The sequence below is a fragment of the Glycine soja genome, chromosome 20 (genome assembly GCF_004193775.1).
Source record: "Glycine soja cultivar W05 chromosome 20, ASM419377v2, whole genome shotgun sequence".
Lineage (NCBI taxonomy): Eukaryota > Viridiplantae > Streptophyta > Magnoliopsida > Fabales > Fabaceae > Glycine > Glycine soja.
Genome location: NC_041021.1, coordinates 41,786,257 through 41,803,968, shown reverse-complemented (window position 1 = coordinate 41,803,968; position 17,712 = coordinate 41,786,257). Strand labels below are relative to the sequence as shown.

General features: G+C 33.7%; 1 protein-coding gene and 1 pseudogene across 1 annotated transcript; both read left to right on the top strand.

The window, feature by feature from the left end:
* The first annotated feature begins 5,138 nt into the window (after window positions 1–5,138).
* LOC114403900 (homocysteine S-methyltransferase 3-like) lies at window positions 5,139–9,982 on the top strand. The gene is made up of 7 exons (XM_028367126.1): window positions 5,139–5,364; window positions 7,797–7,853; window positions 7,934–8,160; window positions 8,426–8,555; window positions 8,765–8,968; window positions 9,224–9,295; window positions 9,675–9,982. The coding sequence occupies exons 1-7, from the start codon at window positions 5,188–5,190 to the stop codon at window positions 9,831–9,833; spliced, it is 1,026 nt and encodes a 341-aa protein (XP_028222927.1). The 5' UTR covers window positions 5,139–5,187; the 3' UTR covers window positions 9,834–9,982.
* A 2,375-nt stretch (window positions 9,983–12,357) lies between these two features.
* On the top strand, window positions 12,358–17,712 carry LOC114403798 (annotated as a pseudogene).

Below are 17,712 nucleotides of genomic sequence, written 5' to 3'. Positions count from 1 at the left end.
CTATTCGACAGTGTTAAAATGACATTGCGATCTTCACCAAAATCTTAGAAGTGAACTTCCACCACGAGTAACTAACCTCGCCAGAATCTGGGGACAATGGTTTAAATTTTTTATGAAATCTAATATGATGTATTTTTTTATTTGCTATTAAAACTCAAGTCTTAAGGATCTGTTCTATTTTATGTAATGCTTACGGCCCATTGTTTAATTTTTTTTTCTTCTTCATAATTCTTAATGTTCTAGCAATTTACGGGCAAATGAATATAGGTTGATTAAAAAGGAAGAAAAAAGAAAGAAAATAATAACAAAAAAGGAAATTTGGTGTTATGTAAGAAAAACTTAAGTGGACAATATTATCATGTGCCTTGCAAGGCTGTTACTTCCTGCACCCTAAAATTGCTTTCTTATATTTTATTTTTCTGCTGGATTGCCTACACGGAAGCAATTAGATAGATAGATAGAGAGAGAGAGGGAGAGATGATCAAACTCACTGTCGTTATATTGAAAGATCATTTTGTATGGATCAAATATGTAAAATTTTATATCAATTCAAAATTATTTATTATTATTTATTATCTCGTTAGATTAAAATTAAAATAATATAAATATTTCAAATTATTTAGGCTGTTGTTTCTTATACCTTCAAATTATTTCATTTTGTATAGATTTAGGCTGTTGTTTCTTACACCTTCAAATTATTTCATGAACCTTTTTTATTTTTGGAATATAAAATTATATTCCGAAATTATTACAGATTTTGGTTTTGGAATGATCAAACAAAAGATTAAAAAAATATTCTAAAAAAGTTATAGAAAACAACTTGAAAGCGCAGGAAGCAACTGTCTAAGATTTAGATGTTAAGCTAATCATAGTGTTAAAAAAAACTACAAACGTCATGGGTTATAATAATCTCACGGACAAACAAATCTGTTAGCGCAATCACATTATCCATTCATTTGGAGTTAAGAGTTTTGTGTTCTATTTTTTTTTATTGACTACATTTTATTAACAGATTAGAAGATCAAATCCACGATCTTATCTTTCTTCTTCTTTTCTTTTAATTATTTAATTCATCTTATGTCTCTTTTGTGTTCTATTATTATACTTTATTTTTTTTAAGATATAGTGGTGCCACCACTTGGCAAGTAATAGCCACTCGTCATTCTCCATATGTTTGTTTGATCTTGTCTCCCAACGAATACCATTCTTTATCTTTTACATAATGGAATGGAAAAGACCTGGTCCTGGACTGTTTTAGTGGAGAGATTCAATCACTTCATTGGAAAATAAAATTATAATTTTCAAAAGCAACCCAATTAGTATGATTGTCTCGTTGTCTTTATCTCAAAGACTTGAGAATCGAGATGGACGTTAGTCCGGCCAGATACATGGTATTGCAGAATTGTGTTCTTTCTTTCTCTGTTTTTTTTTTTTAATATTACACTTACATGCCCTTCTACAAGATAATTAGAAACCGTGAAAAAGAAGTGGCAGATTATGTCAAAGTTGGATTGGAATTTGTACATGGATTTTATTGGACAATTGGTAACTTTCATATATTTAGTGCATGGATGGTGCAAATATGTGCACTAGAGAAGTGAGATAACATCATGAAGTTGGGTAAGATATTGACATTTAGACATCCTTCAACTTTATCTATGGACATTCCTGTTCGTACTGATTAAGAAAGTGACATGTGCAATGATAAGCATAAACCAATGCATATCTGATCTATTTTATAGTACATCTCAATTATTTCAGGTATATATTATTAGAAATTTAAAGAATAAAAGACACTAGTCACGACACAGAAGTTACGACTAATTAAGCTATCGCTTTCGTCTTCGCTTGTCTTTAAGTTGCTCATACGAAACTAATATACACCCTGGATCTACAATAACAAAACCTAAATCGAAGTTTGCATCCTTTTTCTTAAACAAAGTTAGCATATCCTTTAAGTTAGTTAAATAATAATTAAATTGCCTTACTAATTTATGTTTATCTTACCATTTGGATCTACTAAAGATATGGATACGGGATACCCCTCAAATGGTGCTTCATATTTTCGGGAGTTTTATTTAGTAAATGAACAATATTTTATTTTTATGTATAATATTGATTTTGTGATAATATTCTTAATATGGTAACTACAATATTTTGAACCAACGAGTCGTTAACTAGGCTTAGATTCGTTAATGAATATTTTAGATTTAAATTTCATGTATGAAAAAAATAAGATAAAATTGTAATTTTGGTTTTCTGGTTGTATTTAATTTCGATTTTAGTCTGATTTAATTTATTCACGAATTTAACCTCCCAATTATGTCAAATCTTGTAAATATGATCTCTAAGTTCAGATTTGAATGTTGACTGTCAGAAGAAAACGTTGATTATTACGTGTCGATCACGTCCTGATTGGATGATAAACAAAAGAATGTTAGAGTCAGTAATTAGGCGCACTTATTTATGTTCAGAACGTGACGTGTGACCGTCAATATTTTCTTGTGATAGTCAACGTTTAAATCTAGACTTGATGATCATATTTACAAAATTTGACATAATCGGAGGACTAAATTCATAAATAAATTTAAAAGAGAACTAAAATTGAAATTAGAGACTACTAGGTGAAGAAAAATGTAATTTTGCCAAAAAATAATTAGGATCTCCTTAAAAATGATCATTAAGATTTTCAACAAAGGATTATTTGCAATATGATTAAAAAAATACAATATTATGAATTTAATGTTTAAATAGTATAACTTATTCTAATTACAATGGTATACATATTATTTATATTAATATCTTGATCACCAAGATTGCAAAAAAGTATCCCGATCGATTACTAAGATTTTTGCACTCATAGATGAATTTGTCCCCTTTTATTAATGGTTTTTTATACACACTAATAAAAATTTAAACCCTTAATAAGTGCTTAAGGAGTCCAAGGACCAATCACTTAAACCAATCATTTGTTGATAGTATATATGTTATCTAATCCTAATAAATTTAGGTTATGTTTTGATAGAAGTTAGCAAAATGCTTTTGAAAATTTTAATATTCATTCTTAAATTTTAACATTAAAGAAAAATAATTTTTTATTTGAAAATAAAAATATTATTGAGTTTTCGTATTTGGAATCCAAGCATACACTCTGCTTTGGCGGCCGGTGGGACATCCTACTGATAACTATGTTATTGAGGATACCTGCACTTATATATATTTTGTTGGATGAGTGAGAAAAAGACTGAAAACAAACATAAAAATTATATAAAAATATTATTTGGAGGTAGTTTGTTTTCCGGATAAATTTTTTACTCTCAGGAATATAGGAGGGGGAAATTTATCCCGTATTTATTATAAAATAATAAATAATTAACTCTAAATATATTTTTAGTCTTGGATAAATTATAACTCACCTTTCAAAAAATATTTAATCCCACGAAAGAAAAGAAATATTTATTCTCATTGAATCAAAATCAGAAAATACACATATTTTTATTATTTTTTTTACAGGAAGAGAATTATATACCCTCTTTACTATCTACTACCTGAATACCCTCTTAATGCCCCCTTTATGTGTATTTTTTTGGTAAAATAATCATGGGACACTGATGGGTTGTGGTGATATTTTTTGGATTTTATTCGGACTGTTATATTTGTACCTACTTTGGAAATATTTATATTATTTTTTAACAAACTTTAACAACAATTCATTAATTATTGTATTTTTTTTGGAAAAAAATATCAAACAAATACATGTTTTAATTATTCTCATGTTTTTTAACCATTTTGAATAATTAATCAAACATATTTTTTAATAATATACTTAAAAATAAAAGTTAGTCGTAAAACAAACGCTGCCAGTAGTAATTGTAAATTACTAAATGCCATGGTTATAAAACCAAACATACGGAACATTAATTAAGACCATGGAGCTATAGAATAAAATGTCCAAAACTGTGTGTAAGTAGATTTTCTAATAGCTTAAAGGATGAAAATTATTTTTTTATAAATTATTTATTTATATATACTTATTCTTTCACTCGTTTAAATAAGTAAAGAAAAAAGATTTCGTCTTTTTTTTAATTTCTATTTTCAAAACAACACATTATTTTTACTCTAAATTTTCCAAATTTATAAGTGTAAAATGTTATATTTTTTTCCCAATTAAACCATTAAAAATGAATACAGACTTTCCATAAATGAAATTTTAAATTCTAAATCAGAATATAAAAACAGACTTTCCATAAATCACAATTAAATTCTAATAACTTATAATATATTAAAATCTCTCACTTCAATTAATATTTTAAAATTTAAATTATTTTTCCAAACAATTTAAAACTGTTTCACCAAGGTTAAAAATAAAAATAAAGAATTGTTTTTTTTCTCCTGTTGATTGCATCTCTGAATATCTTCTAAAAGTAATTAATTAGAACCACATGTAAAAATTGTCACAATAAATAAATCAGGAATCTATTCTTCTAATAAATTACTATATAACTAGTTTCCACTATATATGTATATGATTCGTCATATGCCAAACCACATGAATTGGCTTCCATGTCCCATAACGGGCACCGGTAACAAAAGAGAGATATATACCAGAATCACAATGTTTACTATATATATAATTAATCAAGTACAAGACGACAAGATAATAAAATATTACATGCACTTCATTGAAAACTATAGCCTAGAATGCTCTTTAGGCAAATGAACAGGGAAAATATTAATTGTTAAAACATTTATTTAATAACTTTTTAAAAAACTTTGATCTTTACTACGTGTCAATCATCACTCCTATTCCAGTAATTTTTATTTAAAATATCACTCTTATTTTCCATTAATCAAATTAACAATTTAAAGGAATAAAATTTAGTTAAATAAAAGTAACAAGAAACGCATTAAAGAGATAAACACTCCTAATTAAAAAAAAAAATATTAAAGTGTAAGTTTGTGTATTGTTTATGATCAATGTGCCAGCCTTCTTTTTTTTTTTTTTTTTTGTTGAGGGAGTTCAATATGTAAGTCAATACCATGCTGGGGGCATAATAGTAGTTTCATAAATAATTTTCCTCTATAGTTGTGTATCTTCCGAAATAGAATACGTGTTACTTATATATAAGGTGGCAACTTCTTTATCAACTCAGACCTCTCTGTTTTTTGTTCAAAAGCATATAAGAGATGGGGTTAGAAGGGAAGGAAACGCCGTCGTTTATGAGGGATTTTCTCGATAAGTGTGGTGGCTGCGCCGTTATTGACGGTGGTTTTGCCACTGAACTTGAAAGGCATGGGGCGGACCTCAATGACGAACTCTGGAGTGCCAAATGCCTTATTAGCTCCCCACATCTTGTCCGAAGGGTACTTTTTCTTCTTCTTTATCATTTAATTTTGCTATTGGTTTTCTTTTTAAGAATGTTATTTAGAGTAATACTCTCAACTCTCAACTTTCTTTTAGAGTTAATGCATGCTAGTTTATAGTTTATCATATGGGTGTAGCTTAATTGATAACACTCGGTTTGTGAGGAAAACACACGCAGAATTTACGGTGGAACACCTGGATTTGATCCTGCATAATGGATATTTGGGGGGTCCTCCCTAATGACTGAGGTCGGAAAAAAAAGTTAATGGGTTACCATAGCCACTAGAAAGTAGAAACTGCAAAATTAATTTGAATTAATAGCAATATTCTATGTAACAATTTCTTTTTTCTTTTTAAGTGAATGACGGAGATGAATTGTGATAAAATTAGGCATTATTGGATTAGTTTTAAAAAACTGGGAAAAAAGTATGATTTGTCTTTTGTTTGAAAGAAGGGAAAAGGTATGATAGTTACTTATAACTACAGTATGGAATTATATTTATTTATCTAATTTTAAATTTTAATTCTAAGATAATGATGTGTATAAAAACAATAATTTGCGTTTTTTTTTTAAATATTCGATATATTCAAAGCATAGTCATAATAAATAATTTTTATTTATTTAACTTGTGTTTTAAAATCCACATGCACTAACAAATTATCTTTAAGTTATTATATTTATATACTTAATTATTATTATTTTTTTCATTTTGATCTTTTTCTTCATTTTTCATTCCATTATTTATAACCTGTATAAACTTTTCTTTCTTTAGTATTTGCTCTTTCTGTCTTCCCTTCTTCCACCAATACATCCCAAATTTGGGATATACGTTGTTTTTCTCCCAGTTCTTTTATAAAGGGAGGAGAGACAAACTTAGTGCTTTAAAAATACACGTAACAAATTCTTTGTCAATATTATGTATGATAGCACCGATAGACCTACTTACGTCAACATGAAACAGCAAAGAAAATTATGTAAGAGAAAAAAGACCAAGAACGAATTTACAACGCACGCGTAGCAGATTATATTGTCCACGTGTTATTGTTTAATGGGTCCTGGTGTTACGTGTAAGGCATTTAGGGTGGGCAAATGCATGTTTTTCTTAGCTAATTGCCCTGCCAATAAGAAGAGGTGTTCGCAGTAAGAAAGATAAACTTTAATACATGCTCAAAGTAAAATTCTTAGTTAATGATTTATTTTTAATTTAAATTTAACTCAACATTTTATATTTATTTATAAGATATTATGATTATATATTTAATTTCACACTAAGTATCGTGTTTTTAGAATATAGAATAATCTTTTTAAGAGACTTAAAAATTAAAAGGTTAACTGTTCTAAAAAAATCATTAAACTAAAGGAGACTAAGAAGGGAAAATTGAAATCATGAAAGCAAATTAAAGAAACTTGTCTATTGTATATAACTTTTTTTGATACATGTCTATATTATATAATATTGACCAATTTATTTGCTTTATTCTTGATAAGATAAACTAGACTTTCTTGTAAAAGATAACCATTGCTTTAATTAGGAGGACCTTATCTCATGGATGAGGTTGACATGTTTGTGTGTATCATAGAAATGATAGACAGAAATCCAGAATTTTAAAGGACCTATCTCATGAATGAGGTTGACATGTTTGTGTGTATCATAGAAATAAATTCAGAATTTATTTATAAAGATGAGTTTCATATTACAAGGAGTTTTTTTTATATAGAATTGAGAAAGGAAACACACACAAACTAAGCAGTAGTTCAGCTATTTATACTGATTTTTTACAAATAAACAACTCACTAATATTAGTAATTTGTTACAATTGTTTTAACTACAAGCTTAGTTTGTTAGAACTATTTTAATTACCAACTTAATTTGTTACTTATGTGAACCAACCTATCAACAATTTGCATATATAGGATATGATTACGAAATTTCAGACGCATTGTACACTGTTTATAACCAAATAACCCAACAAGGTTTGATGAAAGAAAAGGAGGAGTACAAACAAAAGACCAAAGTTGCCAATCCCAACTGTTGTTGCCTTTGTGGATCTTGGTGTGTTAATCTTATATATAATATACACATTCACTTTTTAAATTTTTTTTATTAGTGCTTAATAATTAATATCCGATTGATGGTTTATTAGTACAATTTTTAATAATTAATGGTTTATTAGTATAATTTTTATTTAATACAAAATAAATTATTAGTATAGGAATTTCCATTAATTCTTTCTAGGTTGGTCGAGTATAGAAATTTCCATTAACTATATTCTGAATTTTCCTTCCCTTTCTAAAAGATCTGCAGTTTCACACGAGTGATCAAAGGAATGGGAAAAAAATGTAATAGAAAATTACCTTAGTTTAGTATTTAATTTTTGAACAGGCAACAACTGTTCATTTCATGAAACTCATTTTGCTTAACGTGGACAGGTTCACCTAGATTACCTCGATGCAGGAGCAAACATAATATTAACAGCATCTTATCAGGTAATTATCATATTAATTTTTTTTTTCATCCCTACAACTCTACATTTTAATTTTGCCGTCTTTTTGGGGTTGGGGTGCAGGCAACTATTCAAGGTTTTGAGGCCAAAGGGTTCTCTAGAGAAGAAGGTGAAACTATGCTTAGAAGAAGTGTGGAGATTGCACGTGAGGCACGAGAAATTTATTATGATAGGTGCACCAAAGATTCTTCTGACTTTATGAGAGATGAAAGATATAGGAAACGTCCCATTTTAATTGCAGCTTCTGTGGGAAGCTATGGAGCGTATTTGGCTGATGGCTCTGAATATGTGTGAGTGAACAAAACCAATTATGTCAAAATAGTCATTAAAGTTGGACTTATGTTGATTTCAATTAATATTCACTGTTTTGTTACTTTTTAGTTTGTAGCATAAATTTTTAACAACTAGTTCTGAATTGCAAATATAATTTACTAATTGTATTTGAGTTTAAGATGAAAATTTTCATGATTGAAGTCAAAACTGTACTTCCAAAATAAAGCAATGTTGCAGCAATATATATGACTTAAGTCTACATTGATTTTTCTCTCTTCACAGTGGGGACTATGGTGATGCAGTTACTGTCCAGACACTGAAAGATTTTCACAGGGAAAGAGTAAAGATTCTTGTTGAGGCTGGTGCTGACTTAATAGCCTTTGAAACAATTCCAAATAAGCTGGAGGCACAGGTATTTACTAACTAACAAACAGACTCACTTATTTGTTACTTGCTTTTTATGTCTGAAACAGTAAGAATCTGTAATAGAAATGTTCAAAATGCAGTGTCAATTACCATTTACTAATACCATAGAAAATTGGAAATTACCATTGCATTTTTGTCTAGTTTCTCCTTGATTTTGAGCAATCTTATTAATTTTCGTTACAATTTGATAAATAGGCTTATGCTGAACTTCTCGAGGAAGAAGGCATAGAAACTCCTGCGTGGTTTTCTTTTAGTTGTAAGGATGAAAGCAATGTGGTTAGTGGTGACTCTATCTTTGAATGCGCTTCAATAGCTGATTCATGCAGACAAGTTGTTGCGGTTGGAGTTAATTGTACTGCTCCTAGATTTATTCATGGATTGATTTCATTTATCAAGAAGGTGCAACTTTCAAATAATACTCTGCTCTACACTATCAAAATGTGCTAATTGGCAATATTGTTTTGAATAACTTGTGAGTTGGCCTTCTAGTTGATTGTATACTGTGCATGAAATGTTCTTTAACTAGTGTCTTTAAGGTACTCGTTGCTAGAAGACCTTATAAACTATTCTCAAGTGAGAAATGCTAATAACACTAATTTGTCCGATAACAGCTCACTTTATGACAGAATTTAACACTCCGTTTTTAAATAGCAGGCAACAAGTAAACCAGTACTTGTATATCCCAACAGTGGGGAGACTTATATCGCTGAGAGCAACCAATGGGTGGTGAGTTCTGCTTCTCTCTTTTTACATGGCCTCAGCTTGTTTTTATGTTCATGTTTAACCAACTTCAAATCTAATTCCAGTTATAATAAATGATACTTCCTCATCAATTTAAATGTCTGAACCTCATTTTTGCATGTTTTCAAGTCCTTGTTACGAATCTTTTCATTGACATTCTATAATTTGCAACGTGAATTTCGAAATATAATCTAAATGAAGTTACTAAAAAGCAAATCAACATGCACACATTCTGCATACACTGCCACTTTAGTGGTGTGGACAGAACACTTTTTTTTTGTTAAACCACAATGTGCTATAAGAATTCGTATATATAATTCTAGTTTAGTATCATCAAATTGATAACTTAAAATTTGTCTTATAGAAATCAAGTGGGGCAGCAGAGCATGATTTTGTCTCCTACATAGGCAAGTGGCGTGATGCTGGGGCTTCCCTTTTTGGTGGCTGCTGCAGGACTACTCCTAATACTATAAGAGGCATAGCAGAGGCAACATATGGGAAACTTAAAGACAAATGTATATAACTGTTGAAGTGTGTTTTTATCTGTAATGGAAGAAACTATAATAATCTGAATGAAATGGCTAACTTTTTGCCGGAGGAGCAAGTGATCTATCATTTCTAATAAGTGTCACAATAAGAATTTCTAACGAGTGGACTTATTTATGTGTCTCCCATTTGTGTGTCCCTTTTCAAATTCAGTCCTAGACCTGGTCATCAGGAACATTTTCTGATGTGCATACTTTATCAACTAAGCAAAACTCTGTTTTGTCAATAACAAAACCTGCTAAGGATGTGATAGAGCAGCAGGGAAATGATGCAGTTATGACTCATGATGACTCGCGAGGAAGCCATTCAATATTTATGATGGAAATTTGGCCTAAAGAGACACTTTGGAATTGAAAAGCACCTTAGCCAACTCAAAATTTTATGCTTGGTTTACTCTTAAGATGTGAAGATAGCAGCGGTACAGGAAAATTTAGGACGTATGTGGAAAATACTAAACTGTCAAAAAAAAAAATACCAGAACGAGATACCATAGTTAGTGATTCTTGAATAGTCTCCTTGAATCTTGAAATTTTTTGACTGAATTCTGCCATTTTTTCTTTTATGGTTACAGAATATAAAATTATTTGTATTCCATTGGTAACAAAAAAAATGGATCTTTTGAATTCTTACAATACAAATACATTAAAATTCAAACTATAATAAAAAAAACCAATAAAGGAACACTCTTATGGAATCTTTTAAAATGTGTAAGATTTTTTTATACTAAAATATTCTTTCAAAATCCCAATGAATATCAAGATTATCAGATTTGCGATTTTACGTAGAATCGTGGAGGTTCTGTAAACTCGATTCGTAGAATCGAATTGTAAACTTATAAGAGTTTACTCAAATAAAAAAAATATATTAATATTCCTTTATACAAAATAACCTTATTACAAAAATTTACTGTATATTACTTTGAAATATATGATTTTCTTAAAGTGTTGTGTGTGCGTGCGACCAATAATTAATACCACCAAACAGTAAAAATCAAACAATATATAAAGCAGTAAAAATCAAACACTAAACAGTAAACATTAAACTAAGATCCCACCAAGCTTAGCAAACTATTAGCACTCATATTATGTATTAACATTAGGTATTTGTTTATGCTCTAAGAGGAGCTTAACAATATATAAAGGGTGCATGTAGTACCTACACATAAGCAAGTAGTTAAACACATTCAATAATTGATCTACACAAGGATAGAGGGTAATTCCTAATTTTCTTCTCCCATCCTCTTGGAAATTAGCAGGGCAACATACTTTTATCTTCTTAATGCATTCCCTTTCTAAAGACTACTTTCCAAGTTTGTAAGAACAATTAAATTGTAGAATTTTTGGGAAATTTTAGAATTTGAGTTAGCAACTATTAACTAAGATCTTGTCATTTAAATAAAAGATACTACATCATTCTCAATGATCCAAAGTATCTTAACTCTGATGATAACAACCAAGTTAACCCACCATTACCCTCCCTTGATGAAGCTGCAAAGGGTAAAAGTGTAGTAGCAACAGAACCCACCACCATTTCTAAGTCATTATTTGTCCTTCCCCCAATTTGCAAGAAAACTATGGATGAAATTTGGTCTCAGATCCACAAAAGCCAACCACACTACAATGAAGCTAACAATAGCCTTGCTAGGAATGAGCCATTACTCAAAAGGCAACAAGCACTTGGAGAAATGACTTTGGAGGATTTCCTAGTAAAAGCTGGGGTGGTACAAGAATCATCATCACTATTAAAGTCTTCATTATTATATCAAAATCAGATTGGAAACGTTGCAAGTAATGGACCATTGAGTGCAAGTTATAGGTTCAGGCATGTAATAGGGACATGATCTAGTGTGTCTTGTAATGGGCTTCAAACACAAACATGTTGGCACATAATAACAACTTAGTTATAAAGGATGTCACTACAAATGACGTTTTGGAGAAATGTCCAAGCTTAGGAAAATGCACTTCATTCACCAGGTTCTAGTGATGTACAGGATTGTTTGCAACATGCTATTCAATTACTCCTTTAATAAGCATCGTTTCAATTAACAAAGATGAATTAACAGAGAAACTTTGAGAAAGAAAACACCGTAGCGTCGTGGAGTAAAGATTGAAACTAGGTCATGAAATGAGGGCTTTCGACGATGACGAGGACTAACACGGCAGCGATGACGAGGACTAGCACAACAGCGATGACGAGGACCACCACGACGCGAGTAGCTCAACACCCAAACCAAACTTGAACAAGACAAAGTGAGTGAGTCGCAAGAGTCATTTTGATTTTTGGGTTTCCGTACGATGTCGTTTTGGGTTTTTGTAAACCCACGGACTGGGAGCAGACTCGCGAGTCTACCCAAACTCTCCCGCGTCTGTGTTAAATCTGATGAGTTTACTCTGATTTTAATTTTACTTCTGATTTAACTCGTCAAACCTTAATAGTAAGATTTTATGATTTAAATCGTGATTTTAACGACCATGCTCCTAATATTTTTGTACGGTGAATAGTGATCCTCCTTTCGTTGTATTCGTGTGCACCCTATATAGCCGTTTCAGAAAGGTGAGGCGATGGATTCGCGCCTCTACCCACAGCACAATGCCACTTCTCCCTTCTCTCCCTCACTCCCCTTCCCGTTCCGTTCCTCTAAACCTCTCTCCCAAAACAACGCCGTTCCGGCCACCACCCTCCGCCCATGTCCTCCTCCCACCACGTGCCTCAACCCCGCGCGTGTCAGATGCTCCAACGTCGCCGTCGCGGAACCACCCGCCCCCAAATTGGGCAAGTGGACCGACATAAAGAAGATCCTGATCCTCGGCGCGGGCCCCATCGTCATCGGGAAAGCGTGCGAGTTCGACTACTCCGGCACCCAAGCGTGCAAGGCCCTCCGCGAAGAAGGGAACGAGGTTGTCCTCATCAACTCCAACCCCGCCACTATCATGACCGGTCCCGAAACCGTCGACCGCACCTACATCACCCCCATGACGCCGGACCTCGTCGAGCGCGTCCTCGAATGGGAGCGTCCCGACGCGCTCCTCCCCACCATGGGCGGCCAGACCCCTCAACCTCGTCTTCGCCCTCGCCAAGAGCGGCACCCTCGAAAAATACGGCGTGGAACTCATCGGAGCCATACTCGACGCAATCAAGAAGGCTGAGGACAGGGAACTCTTCAAACAGGCCATGAAGAATATTGGGATTAAAACCCCTCCCTCCGGCATTGGCACCACTCTCGATGAGTGCCTCAGCATTGCCAATGATATCGGCGAATATCCGTTAATTGTGCGCCCGGCGTTCACGCTTGGCGGCACCGGCGGCGGAATTTCGTATAGCATAGAAGGTTTGTTGGAAATTTGCGAGGCTGGGATTGCTGCTAGTTTGACCAACCAGGTTTTGATTGAGAAGTCTCTGATGGGGTGGAAGGAGTATGAGCTTGAGGTTATGAGGGATTTAACTGACAATGTTGTTATCATCTGCTCCATTGAGAATATTGATCCTATGGGGGTGCATACCGGGGATTCAATTACCGTTGCACCGGCGCAGATTTTGATGGATAAGGAGTACCAGAGGCTGAGGGATTATTCAATTGCTATAATTAGAGAGATTGGTGTGGAGTGTGGAGGGTCTAATGTGCAGTTTGCAGTTAATCCTGAGAATGGCGAGGTCATGGTGATTGAGATGAACTCCAGGGTTTCCAGGTCTTCGGCTCTGGTGTCTAAGGCTACCGGGTTTCCCATTGCGAAGATGACAGCTGTCTAATGATATAACGAAGACACCTGCTAGTTTTGAGCCCTCTATTGATTATGTGGTTACTAAGATAAGAAATTTACTTGTTGATGATATTGCCATCATGTTACCAACGTAGTTTTAAATTTTGTATAGGTAATAAGTCACTGTTTTGAGTTTATAATCTGATGAACTAACTAAACTAACATTTTTGACTGATTTTTGTCATGGAGTAAACTATGTGAATTTTGTCACAATGCTACTTTTTGTCAGCAAAAGATTGGATTTACTCTTCTCATGTGTTTTTTTTTTTGGGTGCAGATTCCACGGTTTGCTTTTGAAAACTTTCCTGGGTCTCTGCCAATATTGACGATACAGATGAAATCTGTTGGTGAGGCGATGGCTGTAGGGTGAAACTTCCAAGAGTCATTTCAAAAAGCAGTACGCCCTCTAGAGTGTGGATACTGTGGATGGGGGTGCTCACAAGTGAAGGAGTTGAACTATGACTTGGAGCAATTGAAGTATAGCCTCCAAGTTCCTAACCCAGAGCATTTATGCCATCTATCCTGCAATGAAAAGAGGGATGCAGATTGATGAAATCTTTGAGCTGAGTTACATTGACAAATGGTTTCTCACGCAGTTCAAGGAGCTGGTTGATGTGGAAAGTTTCTTGCTGTCTAATAATTTTTCTGATTTGACAAATATTGATTTCTATGAGGTGAAGAAAAGAGGGTTTAGTGATAAACAGATAGTATTTGCAACTAAATCCATTGAGAAAGAAGTTCACAATAAGCGATTGTCTCTGGGTGTTACTCCAGCATATAAGCGAGTTGATACCTGCGCAGCGGAATTTGAAGCTAATACTCCTTATATATATTCTTCTTATGATTTTGAGTGTGAATCTGCTCCCACTACAAGAAAGAAGGTTTTGATTTTGGGTGGAGGACCAAATAGAATTGGTCAAGGGATTGAGTTTGACTACTGTTGTTGTCATGCATCCTTTGCTCTTCTGGTTTGTTTTCTTCTCTTTTGTGATAATTGGATTGTAGTGAAAAGTTTTAACTGGGGTGCAAACTTTGCTGATGCTGCATGATATTGGCCGATTCTGATATTAAGCTTTAATGAAGTGTTAAGTTTAAATTTCGTGTCCCCTATCTATCATCATTTTTTTAAAAATGATTAAATTGTCCCTGCATGATATCTTACCAATTCTGATATTAAGCATTAATGGGAACTGATTCCCACTTATCTTAAGATTTGACCAGTTAGATAGTTATGCTGAGTTTTGTGCAGTTGCTACTCTTACTATATGTAACCCTTGTCACTCTCCACAGATTATGACACTAGTGGACCGTCTATACTTTAAACCGTTGACTGTTGAAGATGTTTTGAACATTATTGATTTGGAAAGGCTTCATGGTATCATTGTACAATTGGGAGGTCAAACACCATTGAAGTTATCTTTCCCCTTACAACAATACCTAGATGAACACAAGCCAGCATGTGCTAGTGGGGTTGGTCATGTACGCATTTGGGGAGCATCTCCTGATTCCATAGATATTGTTGAGGACTGAAAAAGGTTCAATGTGATGCTTCATGAACTAAAGATTGAACACCCAAAAGGAGGAATTGCTAGGAGTGAAACTGATGCACCTGCCACTGCAGCAGATATTGGATACCCGGTTGTTGTTCGTCCTTCTTATGTTTTGGGTGGTCAGGCAATGTAGATTGTATATAACGATGATAAACTAGTGACTTACCTTGAAAATGCAGTTGAGGTTGATCCAGAGCACCCTGTATTAATTGACAAGTATTTATCTGATGCCTGTGACATTGATGTTGATGCACTGGCTGACTCACAAGGTAATGTTGTCATTGGTGGGATAATGGAGCACATTGAACAGGCTGGGATACATTCTGGTGACTCTGCCTGCTCTATTCCCACCAGAACTGTTCCTTCTTCTTGCTTGGAGACAATCAGGTCGTGGACACAAAACTTGGTTAAACAATTGAATGTCCGTGGGCTCATGAATTGTCAGTATGCAATAACTCCATCAGGGGATGTATTTTTACTAGAGGCCAACCCTCGAGCTTCTCGTACAGTTCCATTTGTATCAAAAGCAATTGGCCATCCCTTGGCTAAATATGCTTCCCTTGTCATGTCTGGAAAGATCCTCTATCATTTACAGTTTACAAAAGAAGTTATCCCTAATTATGTGTCAGTCAAGGAAGCAGTTCTTCCTTTTTCAAAGTTCCCAGGCTGTGACGTGTTTTTAATTCCTGAGATGCGAAGTACTGGTGAGGTCATGGGTATTGACCCTTCATATAATATTGCATTTGCTAAGGCTCAAATTGCTGCTGGCCAGAAGTTACCACTTGTTGGTACTGTGTTCCTTAGCTTGAGCGACTTAACAAAGCCACATCTTGAGAAGATAGCAATAGCTTTTGTTGAGAATGGCTTCAAGATTGTTGCTACCAGTGGAACAGCTCATGTTCTTTAACTTAGCTAAACTTCCGGCAGAGCGAGTGCTGAAGTTGCATGAAGGGAGGCCTCATGCTGGTGACATTATAGCCAATGGGAACATTCAGCTGATGGTGGTAACCAGTTCAGATGATGCACTTGATCGGATAGATGGTCTGGCATCGAGAAGGATGGCTTTGGATTACAAGGTTCCTATCGTGACAACAGTTAATGGAGAGCTCTGGCAACTGCTGAAGCAATAAACAGCTTGAAGGCCAACTCGATCAAAATGATCCCTCTTAGGACTTCATTGATGGTGAATTTAAAGAGTGAGAAAGTTTTTTTTGCAGACAACCACTTTCTTTCTGAATTGGTTAGGCGTTAGACACCAGTAAGCACCTTTGTTTTCTCTCTGTATTTGGTACTACTAATTTATGTTCTTTCAAGTCTTTTTGCTTACAAAACCCCCATTCTTTCATCTTTTTATTTGAGACAAATTTTAGGTTATCAATTTGATGATACTAAACTAGAATCATATATACGAATTCTTATAGCACATTGTGGTTTGACAAAAAAAAGTGTTCTGTCCACACCACTAAGGTGGCAGCGTATGCAGAATGTGTGCATGTTGATTTGCTTTTTAGTGTAACTGCTTTCAGATTATGTTTTGAAATTCACTTTGTGAATTATAGCCTGTCAATTATAAGATTCAAAACAAGGACTTGGAAACATACAAAAATGAGGTTCAGGCATATTTAAATTGATGGGAAGTATCATTTATTATAACTGCAATTAGATTGAAGTTGGTTAAACATGAACATAAAAACAAGCTGGGGCCATGTAAAAAGAGAGAAGCAGAGCTCATAACCCATTGGTTGCTCTCAGCGATATAAGTCTCTCCACTGTTGGGATATACAAGTACTGGTTTACTTGTTGCCTGCTACTTAAAAATGGAGTGTTAAAAAATAGCGTCATAAAGTGAGCTGTTATCGGACAAAATAGTGTTATTAGCATTTCTTACTTAGAGAATAGTTTATAAGGTCTTCTAGCTACGAGTACCTTAAAGACACTAGTTAAAGAACATTTCATACACCGTATACAATCAACTAGAAGGCCAACTCACAAGTTATTCAAAATAATATTGCCAATTAGCACATTTTGATAGTGTAGAACACAGTATTATATGAAAGTCGCACCTTCTTGATAAATGAAATCAATCCATGAATAAATCTAGGAGCAGTACAGTTAACTCCAATTGCAACGACTTGTCTGCATGAATCACAGCTATTGAAGCACATTCAAAGATATAGTCACCACTAACCACATTGCTTTCATCATTACAACTAAAAGAAAACCATGCAGGAGTTTCTATGCCTTCTTCCTCGAGAAGTTCAGCACAAGCCTATTTATCAAATTGTAACAAGAATTAATAAGATTGCTCAAAATCAAGATGAAGCTAGACAAAATTGCAATGGTAGTTTCCAACTTTCTATGGTATTAGTAAATGATAATTGACACTGCATTTTGTGCATTTCTATTACAGATTCTTACTGGTGCAGACATAAAAAGCAAGTAACAAAGAAGTGGAATCTGTTTGTTAGTAAATACCTGTGCCTCCAGCTTATTTGGAATTGTTTCAAAGGCTATTAAGTCAGCACCAGCCTCAACAAGAATCTTTACC

Coding starts and splice junctions, on each gene's coding strand:
- LOC114403900 (XM_028367126.1), top strand. CDS start 5,188: ATGGGGTTAGAAGGGAAGGAAACGCCGTCGTTTATGAGGGATTTTCTC. Junction 5,365..7,796: donor CCCCACATCTTGTCCGAAGG/GTACTTTTTCTT, acceptor TAACGTGGACAG/GTTCACCTAGATTACCTCGA. Junction 8,969..9,223: donor TGATTTCATTTATCAAGAAG/GTGCAACTTTCA, acceptor TTTAAATAGCAG/GCAACAAGTAAACCAGTACT.